The following is a 12,838-nucleotide window of genomic DNA, read 5'->3' on the forward strand; positions in this document are numbered from 1 at the left end:
AACAAATGGGATCTAATTAAACTACAAAGTTTCTGCACAGCAAAGGAAACCCTAAACAACACAAAAAGACAACCCACAGAATGGGAGAAAATCTTTGCAAGTGAATCGACTGACAAGGGATTAAGCTCCAAAATTTAAACACCTTCTGCAGCTCCATACCAAAAAAACAAACAACCCCATCAAAAAATGGGCAGAAGATCTAAACAGACAATTCTCCAAAGAAGACATACAGATCGCCAAGAACACATGAAAAGATGTTCAACGTCACTCAATATTAGAGAGATGCAAATCAAAACCACTCTGAGGTACCACCTTACACCAGCCAGAATGGCCATCATCCAAAAGTCTACAATAATAAGTGCTGGAGAGGGTGTGGAGAAAAAGGAACACTAGTACACTGTTGGTGGGATTGTAAATTGGTGCAACCACTGTGGAAAACAGTATGGAGATGCCTCAGAAAACTAAAAATAGAACTACCATTTGATCCAGCAATCCCACTCCTGGGCATCTATCCAGAGAAAACCACGACTCGCAAAGACACATGTACTCCAATGTTCATTGCAGCACTAGTTACAATAGCCAAGACATGGAAACAACCTAAATGTCCATCGACAGAGGAGTGGATCAAGAAGATGTGGTACATATACACAATGGAATATTACTCAGCCATTAAAAAGAATGAAATACCAGCATTTTTTGCAACATGGATGGACCTAGAAACTATCATGCTAAGTGAAGTCAGCCATACAATGAGACACCAACATCAAATGCTTTCACTGACATGTGGAATCTGAAAAAAGGACAGACGGAACTTCTTTGCAGAACAGATGCTGACTCACAGACATTGAAAAACCTATGGTCTCCAGAGGAGACAGTTTGGGGGGTGGGGGTTGGGGGGATGTGCCTGGGCTGTGGGATGGAAATCCTGTGAAATCAGATTGTTATCATCATTATGCAACTACAGATGTGATAAATTCATTTGAGTAATTTTTAAAAAATGGGGAAAAAAAAAGAATCTGACCAGTATCCATGACGATGCAGGATCAATCTCTTGCCTCGCTCAGTGGGTTAAGGATCTGGCATTGCTGCAAGCTAAGGCACAGGTCACAGATATGGCTCAGATCTGGTGTGGCTGTGCCGATTTGACCCTTAGCCTGAGAACTTCTATATGCTGCAGGTATGGCCCTAAAAAGAAAAAAAAAAAAAATCTTGCCAGAGCATTAAAACCCGAATCAATGCATGAGCAAGAACCTTGCCCCAGGACCACCACTTTAGCATGGGGTGAGTAGACTGCAGTGTCAAGGACATGAGAAGAAGAAAAGCTTGTTGAACAGTAACAGAAGTTCCATGGAAGAGGTGAGGCTGCCACTAACACTCCAATCAGCCTAGACAGGGAGCTACAGAATTAGGTTAAACAGAAATGAAGAGGAGCTTCAACAAGTTGGTCAAAATATACTGATAGAGTTAACATGCCATTCTTCCTGGTGGTGACCTTAAACAGAGGTGGGCTTAGCCCCAAAATATGGAAACACAGAGCTAGCAAAAAGATAGTTCAATTCGAGGAGGGGGAAACCCAGGCATATAAGCACTTATATTGAATTCGTGCACCTGGTCTGGAAGTTCCTGCCTTCAGTTTGTTGGTCATGGACATCTTTTACAGTCCAATTCAGATCTAGAGAGTAAAGTACTTAAGGCCAAAATACTGAGCTTCTCTGATTTCTAAGAATGGCAAATGAGAAAGCCCTGCAGCTTAAAGAGCAATCATCTCATCACTGGCAACTCTGAGTTAGCATGAGAACAGGTGCTATCCATTTCTACCAGGAACCAGGGAAAGATGTGAGCAAACAGATAAGCAGGAAGTCAAACACCTTTATAATTCCTCCCACATTAGGCCTTTATCATGGGCTTCCATCACTTCATATGAAGTGATTTCCTGGAATATCAGATATACTCATTGATTAAAAATAGAATAATTATTAAAAATTTAAATCATTACTTTTAAAATGATCTGCCATTGTTTCTGTGCCACTAATGTGCATAACTGAGTTACATATGGTTTGATATTAAGTCTTCTATAGCTTCACTTAATAGCTAAGGAACCAGATTAAGCAAATGCATTCAAATTATATCAAAGATCTGAACAGTATACATACTTAAGTCTATAAAAAAAGAAAGTTAAATTTGGGCCAGCAAATTTAAAAAGAGCTCAGACAAATCTAAAGCAGCTGCTTTCAGAGATATAATTCAAATGAGGATATTCTACTCATAACCAGCAGAATATGAAAAAATAAATGATTAGATTTGCTAAGAAGAAAAAAAGCAAGTAATTTCATAAACCTACTTCCATTTCATATCCCTCACTGTTTTATCAACAAAGAATAGAGTTCCTTAAAATAGTGGGTAAACATCAAACCCTCTATGTCAATTATAAAACATCTTCTAAACTAAAGTGTAGACAAATACAAGCTTTGGAGTCAGAAGACCAAGGTAAGTCACTGTTTCACTGTTACTTAAGAGCTCAATGATTTTGGGCACATCACTCAACTTGCTTGAATTTCTTGTTTTAAAAAAATAATGAAAGATAAGGATCATAATATCTACCTCACAGTTATTTTTTTTAATTGAGAAAAAGACATGTATCTAAAAAACATAGAAATCCATGATAAAAAGGAAATAAATTTATGATCATGATTAAAGTTCTGTTTCAAAATTACTTGTTTTCAGATAAAGGAAATCAAAGTATGTATACTGAAAACGATTTGCAGCATACTGAACAAGGTCATCCACTAACACTTCCCACGAGGAATCTCAACAATATTGGTTTCAATGACAGTTTCCAACTAAACTTCCAGATATAATTGGCTACCTCTTACATCCTAATTGTGTTTTAATTCACTAGAAAAACAAATTAATATTATCTTTCAACATTCAGCTTCTAACTCATAAACACCATGTAATTGTGGTGAAGGGAGAGACCATCAAATGTTATATGACCGTATCTTGGATGCTGCAGCTGAGACATAAAGGCTGGTGGCTCCCTCAAGGAATTTTACTCGGTGGTCTGGGTTCTAAGCTTCACTTAGAAACTTGGGGACTGCACCCTCTCTGTCAGTTGGGTATCTCCTACAGACAACCTCTTTAGCTAAATTCACAAAGAACTTTAAATGCCAATGGCCATTCAACACTCCTTCACAGGGTTTTGAGGGTTAAATGTGTATGAGAAAGTAACCTCACCTGAGGGTGGGTGTGCAAAGTGTTCACCATCCCCTTGGGAATTATTCATTTTTACAGTTTCATTGGCATGCATCGAGGGCTCTTCTGTTTTAGCCTCTGATAACTTCAGGAATAAATAATACAATTTAAAAAACATTTAAGATTAATTTTGAATAATTCACTACCTAAGGGATTAAAACACACTCATTTTTTTAAAGTTACTGTATAATAATAAACCAGAAATTCGATTTTTCCAAAGTCATTTCCAGCACTTGTTTTCTACTTTTTGAGGTAGGTAAAAATATAACAGTTTACATCCTCCAAACCCCCAATATGCCATGCCCTCCATCCCATTCTATCCCCATTCCCCTTTCCCGGGAACCCCAAGTCTGCTCTTCTTGGCCATGATCTGTTTCTGTTTTTTCTTTGCTTATTTTTAGATAGGATCATCTGTTCCATATTTTAGTATTCCACAAATAAGTGATATCAGATGGTATTTGTCTTTCTTTCTGGCTTACTTCATTTAGTATGAGAGTCTCTAGTTCCATCCATGTTGCTGCAAATGGCATTAGTTTGTCTTTTTTATGGATGAGTAATATTTCATTGTATATATGTACCACATCTTCTTAATCCATTCATCAATGGACATTTAGGTTGTTTCCATGTCTTGGCTATTGAGAATAGTGATGCTATGAACATAGGGGTGTACATGTATCTTTTTCAATGAAAGTTTTATCTGGATATATGCCCAGCAATGGAATTGCTGGATCATATGGAAGCTCTATATTTAGTTTCCTGAGGTACCCCCATACTGTTTTCCATAGTGGTTGTACCAATTCACATTCCCACCAACAGTGGAGAAGATTTCTTGCTTCTTCACACCCTCTCCAGCATTTATTTGTTGACTTGTTAATGACAGCCATTCTGACTGGTATGAGGTGGTACCTCGTTGTAGTTTTGACTTGCATTTCTCTAAGAATTAGTGATATTGAGCATATTTCGTATGCCTGTTAGCCATCCGTATGTCTTCTTAGAAGAAATGTCTATTTAGGTCTGCTGCCTATTTTTCAACTGGGTTGTTGAGTTGCATGACTTGTTTGTACATTTTGGAGATTAGGTCCTTGTCTGTTGCATTGTTGGCAAAGATTTTCTCCCATTCTGTGGGTTGTCTTTTTATTTTTTTAATGGTTTCCTTTGCTGTGCAAAAGCTTTTGAGTTTGATTATTTGTGTCTTTATTGTCATTATTCTAGGAGGTGGATCAAACAAGATGTTGCTGTTATTTACCTATGTTTTCCTCTAGTTTTATAGTGTATGGCCACTTTTTAGCGCCACGTCTGCAGTATATGGAAGTTCCCAGGCTAAAGGTCAAATTGGAGCTGCAGCTGCTGGCCTATGCCACAACCACACAGCAATGCCAGATCCACCCAAGCCACATCTGCAAGCTACACCACAGCTCACAGCAACATCAGATCCTTAACCCACTGAGCAGGGCCAGGGATCAAACCCCCATCCTCATGGATACCAGTCAGGTTCATAACCACTGAGCCACAATGGGAACTCCAACTTTCAAGTCTTATTCTTTAAGAAATACATCTATAAGGCTATAGCTGCCATAGACAGTGATTCCTCTAATGGATCTGAGCAAAGTCTATTGAAAACCTTCTGCAAAGGAATCATGATTCTAGATGCCATTAAGAACATTCATTAAGTTCCCACTGTGGCTCAGTGGGTAAGAATCTGACTGCAGTGGCTTGGGCAGCTGCAGACATGCAGGTTCGATACCCAGCCTGGTGAAATGGGCTAAAGGACCCAGCACTGTTGCAGCTGCAGCAAGATCACAGCTGTGGCTCAGATTCAATCCTTGGCCCAGGAACTTCCATATGCTGTGAGTGAAGCCATTTAAAAAAAAAAAAAAAAAAAAAAAAAAGGAACATGTATCATTCATGGGAAGAAGTCAAAATATCAACATTATCAACTTTAAAAGAAACTGATTACAACCCTCACGGACAATGACTTTGAGGTGTTCAAGACTTCAGTGGAGGAAGTAATTGTAGGTGTGGAGGAAGTAATTGTAGGTGTGGAGGAAATAGTAAGAAAACCAGAATTAGAAGTAGAGCCTGAAACTGTGCCTGAACTGCTGCAATCTCACGATAAGACTTCAACAGATTAGGAGTTGCTTCTTATGATGAGCAAAGAAAGTAGTTTCTTGAGATGGAATATATTCCTGGAGAAGATACTCTGAAGATGGTTGAAATGACAACAAAGGATTTAGAATATTACAAAAATTTAGTTGATAAAGGAGCAGCCAGGTTTGAGAAGATTGACTCCAATTTTTTTTTGCTGTGTTCGTGGCATCTGGAAGTTCGTAGGTCAGGAATCAAATTAACACAAGCACTGCAGTAACAATGCCAGATCCTTAATCCACTGTGCCACAGGAGAACTCCTGGCTCCAATTTTGAAGGAAATCCTGCCCTGGGTAAAGTCTCATCAAACAGCACTGCCAGTGAGACTGTTCATGAAAGAAAGAGTCAAATGTCATTGTTGCCTTATTTTAAGAAGCTGCTACAGTCACCCCAGTCTTTAGCAACGACCTTGATCAGTCAGCAGGCATCAACATCAAGGCAAGGTCCTCCATCAGTAAAAAAGATCAAAATTCGCTGAAGGATCAAATAATGGTTAGCATTTTTTAGTAATAAATTAATTTTTAATGAAAGAATGTACTTTTTTTGACAAAATGCTATCATACAATTAACAGGCTACAGTATAGTGTAAACACACCTTTTATATGCACTAGGAAACAAAAATATTTTTGTGAATTACTTTATTGCCATATTCACTTTATGGCAATCAAGAACCAAACTCACAACTCTGAGGTATACCTCTATTTCCATTTCTAAAATGGGATACTATCTTTAAACCAAAGAAATCATTTAAATCTTGGAAAGAACTAAGTGATAATTCATTTTTCCTTAAAAACAGAGGAAAATCCAAGTACACATAACTTTTTAGGTAATTCATGGATACCTAAATCCTAAGTCTATATGCTGAGTGATAGGTTTATGAAGACTGAAATTATTATCAACTCTACTTTTGTATGTTTGAAAATTTCCATTAAAAAATGTCTAGAAAAACCATACACCCCTATTCTTGTACACCTATAAATGTAATAAAATTAAGTAATAAAAAAATTAAATTTTAAACAAAGCCATTTACCCCATAACATATTGTTATTCATGAAGCCTGATACAGTCTACTTATAAGTCAGAAGATTAATACTACTGTCCCCTGATAGCAGTTTTGAACTGGTTTCTGTTCAAAAAATAATATCTATGAATTTCACCTCTATTTACTAAAAGAAGATTTACTCGAAGATACATAAATTCCCTCTAAATCCTAAAAGATCTCTCTTCTGCTCTTCATTGGGTACCTTGGAGTAAAATAGGATTTTTCAAATATAGTGAATGATACAAGCATGTATATTGAAGGAAAAAAAGGAAAATGATTTTCTGGTGATTGAAAATTAGTTTTTATTAGGTTTCCTTCTTCCTTCAGGGAGATTTGGGAAAACATGGAAAGAGAAGCAGCTAGAAAAGGGGGGAAGCAAAAATAAGTATTAGCTAGCTTCCCTCACCTCAGCCAGATACCTGTTTAAATTTATCCTTAGGAAAGATTAGGCACTTTGTGTAAATAGTTCTTAATGAAAGAACAGTGTGCCAGGAAATGTAAAACGGAATGTTCTGCCTCAAGCTGGCAATGTTAAAATCTACAGGGAACCCTCAGTAGTAAATGCAACTGGAAAGGAATCAAGGATAGTGGGGAAGTAAAACGTTTTTCATAATCTTCTTTTATTCATAAAATTAAGTGTAATTTCTATAAGGAATTCCCCAAAACAAGAATGGTATTACAGTTTTTTTGGAGTGAATAATCTCATTCTTTATTAGGAATTTAAAAGATAGGTCACTGGATGAATTGTAAAGTGAATAAAGTTATAAAGTTAAATTTAAAGGCTCAGAATCACCAAGAAAATATGAATACTCTCTTCCCCCAAGCTTAAACTTTAACAGTAAAACCTAGGTGTAAACTTCAGGGATAACAGCAATTAAATTCTTCTATTACATTAATATGTTTTGTAGGTACCTGATTTTTTCTCTTCCTTTCTTCCTCCTGGTCATATTCCTCTTTTGATTTTCTGAAATATACAAAAATAAAGCAGAAAAGTAAATTTCTCTTTTGGTCAAAGAACAAATATTCAACAAGCAATGTGCTCACCTAAGATTATAATATGTGCAACGAATTTTGGAAACAAAGATGGAAATAATTCAGGCTTTGTTAAAGCAGCTTGCAGTCAACTGAGAAAGACATACATAGGCATAAACAGCATAATACAGTTTAGTTAGTCACATAAAATACAGGAAATAGGTTTCCTCTAGAAATGTGGATGACCTCCAGACAAACGAAGACCAAGAGGTTTCAAATCCTGAACCCAAATCTGAATGGTAAATCCCATTAATAAGGACTTTGATATCTCTCTTTAGACAGATCAGTTATAATCCTTCTGATGAGATCTATTTCTTCCCTCATTCTAGTTTTTCCATGGTGTCTGGCATCTCCTGATGCCATTACACCAAAGCCCTATCAACTTTTGTAAACTGCTCATGGAAATAGCCAAGTCAGCTGTCACACATGCTCATAATTAAGCGCCACTGCTTATACAGTAGCACACCCCTCTCAAAAGCCTGCAAAAAATAAAATCTAAAAGGACAAAGCAAAAAAAAAACAAACAAACAAACAAAAAAAAGTACAAGGCTGCTCAGTCTTCAAACCACCAATCAACCAAGAGAAGCAACCAGTACGTGTCAAAACGCTAGAAGTCCTCTAAATCTATTACCAAATATCCTTAAACCTTCAAACCTGTAAACTCAAAGTACTCTGTGTGATCTCAGGCTCCTATGCGCCTCTACTGCGGAAAGAAAGATCTGGCAGGAAAAGGGCTAGGTTCAACTGCAGACCTGCTTCCCTCCCCACAACCATTCAAATCCCCTAAAATTAAGCACTAAATCCTAAAGCTCCTTCCATAGTCCCTCACTAGGCCCATTCTCCTATCCACCATCCTGCCTGTCCTTCCTCCTTCTGTGGAACTGGAGACAAGCTGGGTAGGTGGGAGGACTACAGAAAGCTAGAAGATGGTCATAAATGTGAAGACAGCTGCAGAGGCAGGGCTCCCAAAGGCCAAGGCCCCATTCTGACACAAGACACAGTCGCTGCAGGTGTCCAGTATCCTTTGGCTTATACCTATGCATTCCCATAGATTTAAATATTAGATGCTGCAATTGTCCCTCCCTTCTAAAACTCCCATATGGGTCAGGGGACAACAGGCCCAAAGGACCAAGGAACAATCCCCTTTAGTGGGCTGCACATTCCGTGTTTGGCTAAGAATCATGTAACTGAGGCAAGAAAGGGACCAGCAAGGAGTTGGCTATTTGGTCTGGGGAGTCCCACTGTCCAAATTTCTGCTGTGAGACACCAGGCATGAGCCTCCACTAATACTGGGATCTAGAAGCCACAGACTCTCCTGTTCAGCTCAGGACACCACACTTCTTTCCAGCCATCAGGCTGGGTGTACTGCATCTTGTTTCCATTGATGGCTAGTTTCCTATTCTCATGGTGGGGGTGGAGAAAGACCCTCCCATTTGGGCTGATCTAGTATGAGTCATCTGAAAATCATTTTTTCTGTCCATTAAAAAATGTAATATATACATAGTTACAAACAAAATGATAAATCATTTTCATGGTGTTTAGGACAGAATTTAGATATTTTACTGGTTCACAGTATTCTGGGGGTAAAAAGCACATCTATAGAGCATTATATAATATTACTAATGATATATTCAAAAAATAATTTAAAAGGCATACCTAAGAACTTCCCTCAGGATTTTCATCTCTTCCTGTTCAAGGTCACTGACCACATCAGAACCATCTGTTAAGCAGTCAGGTAATACACCTGTTCAAAACCAAAGACCACACAAAAGAATATCAACTCAACTGAAAACATTTATTTCTCACTACTCTACTTCATCAAAAACTACAAATTAGGAGTTCCCATCCTGGCTCAGTGGAAACAAATCTGACTTGCATCCACGAGGACATAGGTTTGATCCCTGGCCTTGCTCAGTGGGTTAAGGATCTGGTGTTGCTGTGGCTGTGGGGTAGGCCGGCAGCTGCAGCTCTGATTCAACCCCTAGCCTGGGAACTTCCATATGCCATACCTGTGGCCCTTAAAAAAATAAATAAATAACAACAATACTATATGACAATAGATATTAATTAATATAAGCTATTATCTTCTTTTTTTTTTTTTGTCTTTTTGTCTTTTTGAGGTCTGCATCCACGGCATATGGAGGTTCCCAGGCTAGGGGTCAAATAGGAGCTGTAGTTGCCAGCCTATGCCAGAGCCACAGCAACGCGGGATCCGAGCTGCATCTGTGACCTACACCACAGCTCATGGCAAGGCTGGATCCTTAACCCACTGAACAAGGCCAGGGATCGAACCTGCAACTTCATGGTTACTAGTTGGATTCGTTAACCACTGAGCCATGACAGGAACTCCCTAAGCTATTATCTTCTATAATCATATACTATACAGGACATACCACTGAAATCATTAAGCTCCTAATAATGAAACTATTATTCATTAGTATTATTATTCTCATCACTATCATTCTTATTCTCAAAATTATCCCTTAAATGGGAAAAGAGTTTATAAAACAAAATATAAAACACTTTAACTGAAACAGTATGTTAACAATCATCCATACTACAACAAATGCTTGATACATGCAAAAAAATATGGTGCTAAGCACTTAGGGGACTACAAAGATAAATAATCTCTGTCCTCAGAGCTTCTATTCAGATATTGGGCTAATAACTATAAACCAGGGCAGTACCAACTTTGGCCCAAGGCAAACAGTAATTCACGACAAGTAATTTTACGTATTGGTTTAATTTACTTTATTACCCATAACTTCCTGATAAGCAGGCAGACTAGTAATAAGTGTTCTGTTTTTATCTATAATTATTATATTCCCAAAACATTAACAGCATGTCCCTTAATTTTTACCTTCCATTTCTTTATCCAAATATGACTATGGGATTTCGGATCTGCCCTAAATTAAAGTGGCTTTATTATTCTAATCCCCTTGATGTTTAAATGCATTTTTAATTAAACTTTTTATTTTGAGGTAATTGCAGATTCACATGCAGTTGTAAGAAATAGCACAGAGAGATGTTATGCACTCTTTCTCCACTTTCCCCCAATGATTACATCTCACAAAACTACAGTACAGGATCACAACCAGAAAATTGACATCTTTGCAACTCACTGATCTTAGGTGAATTTTTGCTCAGTCAAAAGCTATACCATTATTCCCCTATTAATCTTTCAAGGAAACATCAAAAACTAAGGAAAGAGTACTACAACAGTATACAATACTTCAAAACCATCAAAATAATGCTCTGATTTGCATTTTCCCCAAATTGTTTGATACAATGAAGAATCCAGAGAGCCTCTGAATTTTTTTCACACAAACATTCTGCAATTTTGAGTACAACCAAGATCTCTTTAAGGTACTTTCCCCTGGATTTATGTTAAGCAAAACTCTTAAATACAAGTATTAAAAATTTCATGGCAGAAACTAAGGATTAGTTTATGTTTAAATGTAAGCAAACTGTCTCAGCCTGTGGTTTGACAGCAGCATTATTCCACATCATTCCCCTCATCCTCCCTTGATAATATAAGCCATATGTGTGCAGTTACCAGGCACCCAAGCAGGGCCCTATCCCATCCCACAAGAGTGACTCATGTTAAACCAATCATAATGGTCTCATTCCCCCTATCAGAGGGTTTAAAAAAGGCATGTGACCTCAATCCTGACCGTAATAGGACTTGAAGGGAAAACACCTGGGGGGCTTCCATGAAAGTGTTGTCTTGCTAGCAAAAAGAGATATACACGAAGAAATATCCCTTTCCTTTATGAGATATTGTTGAGTGTGCATTCTAAGCAACTATAGTGCAGTCACGAGAGAAGATCCTGAGAATGGCAGAGTATAAAGATGGAGAGTGTCACAGTCCTTGATAACATCACTGAGCCACCAAATTAACCAACCCTGGACTTGGCTTTCTTCTCTCCCTTCCTCTAGACAGCTTGTTCTATGAGAAGATAATTTCTTATTGCTTACGCCATTTTCACCCAGCTGATACAAACTATGTGTACCTGTTCTCTTTTAATTAAAATCTAATTGTTTCCAATTAAATTCCAAACTTAAAACTATAAGTGTCAATATCGAGTTCACTATTTTTTTAATCAAAACTGATCCCCTGGAGTTCCCGTCATGACACAGTGGAATCTGACTACAAACCATGAGGTTGCGGGTTCAATCCCTGGCCTTGCTCAGTGGGTTAAGGATCCAGCATTATCATGAGCTGTGGCGTAGATCACAGACGTGGCTGGGAGCTGGCATTGCTGTGGCTGTGGTGTAGGCCGGCAGCTACAGCTCTGATTAGACCCCTACCTGGGAACCTCCATATGCCATGGGTGTGGCCCTGAAACAAAAAAAAAAAGACAAAAAAACAAAACAAAACAAAACTGATCCCCCAAAACAATTTTAAATAGCTTAAAATAACTACTCAAAATTGCTATCCCATAGGTCAGAATAAAGCATAGTTGTAGGAAAACACAAGAGAAAAGGATTTTATGGGAGAAAAACAAAGAGAAAGAGACTGTTTTCCAAACTTATTTACACCAGAGCAACAGCACAATGTCATGCATTGTTCAGGGTTAAGGTAGTGTTACCTCCTACCCACAGACAACGTCTCCCTTACCTGCTGTGAAATAACTTTTATGATTTTAGGGAATAGTTATGATGGTGGTTGGCTCTAAGGGAGAGTCTCTCTACTCACATGAGACAAATGAGAGAAGAATCCACAAGGGCCCTGCAACATTCTAATGTTTGCCCTACAACAACAGAAGCCCTATTGTTGCATGTTCCAGATCCTTAAAAGCAAACAGTACAACTAAACTATAGCTCTCATATCTTCAAGAAACAATCAAAGAAAAGGCCCTGCTGCCAAACCATTAGAGAGAATAGGCATATTGGTGGCAATCTACTGAGCACGGGAACACACAGGTATAAGGTCAGCAGAGTGAGAAATGGGAAACCGAGATAGGCATCTGGGTTGGAAAGAAGATAGTATAATAACAAGAAGTATGTTTAGAAACTCTGATGTTTTGAGTCAAGATGTCAAATATGGTTCAAGTACACAGGAAAGGAACAAAAGCAGGAAGAGCTAGACAGAAACTGAAAAGCCAAAGGGGGTTGGTGGGGCTTGAGTACCTGTTTTCTCTTCCACCTGATGGTGGCACAATCCTAGCTGCCCTCGCCCTAGTTCGCAGTGCAGTCCCAGGACCAGCAGCTTGAGCATGAGCTAGGAACCTACTACAAAAGCAAAGTATTAGGTCCCAACCCAGACCTACTGAATCAGAAACTGGGAGACAGCCATATGCGTTTCAACAAGTTCTCCAACTGCCTCTAACGCTTGAGAACCACTGTTTCCTACAAAGGTCCTGA

General features: G+C 38.3%; 1 protein-coding gene across 2 annotated transcripts in view; it reads right to left on the bottom strand.

The window, feature by feature from the left end:
* CFAP36 (cilia and flagella associated protein 36) overlaps positions 1-12,838 on the bottom strand; it is a 30,054-nt gene that overhangs the window by 2,075 nt on the left and 15,141 nt on the right. Inside the window, exons 5-7 of one of the 2 annotated variants that reach the window (XR_014839387.1) lie at positions 9,128-9,215; positions 7,352-7,403; positions 3,235-5,871 (exon numbers count right to left, since the gene is read on the bottom strand). Coding sequence is in view for 1 of the 2 variants with exons in the window: in NM_001244775.1 (NP_001231704.1) it covers positions 3,235-3,337; positions 7,352-7,403; positions 9,128-9,215 (243 nt within the window). In the remaining variant the exon portion in view is untranslated. The remainder of the gene's footprint in view (positions 1-3,234; positions 5,872-7,351; positions 7,404-9,127; positions 9,216-12,838) is intronic. The other variant, NM_001244775.1, reaches the window with a different exon arrangement.

Source organism: Sus scrofa, chromosome 3, assembly GCF_054392235.1.
Source record: "Sus scrofa isolate SSC_HxYL_T2T_F1_AM1 chromosome 3, Sscrofa_HxYL_maternal_Yorkshire_Landrace_v2.0, whole genome shotgun sequence".
NCBI classification, from domain to species: Eukaryota; Metazoa; Chordata; class Mammalia; order Artiodactyla; family Suidae; genus Sus; species Sus scrofa.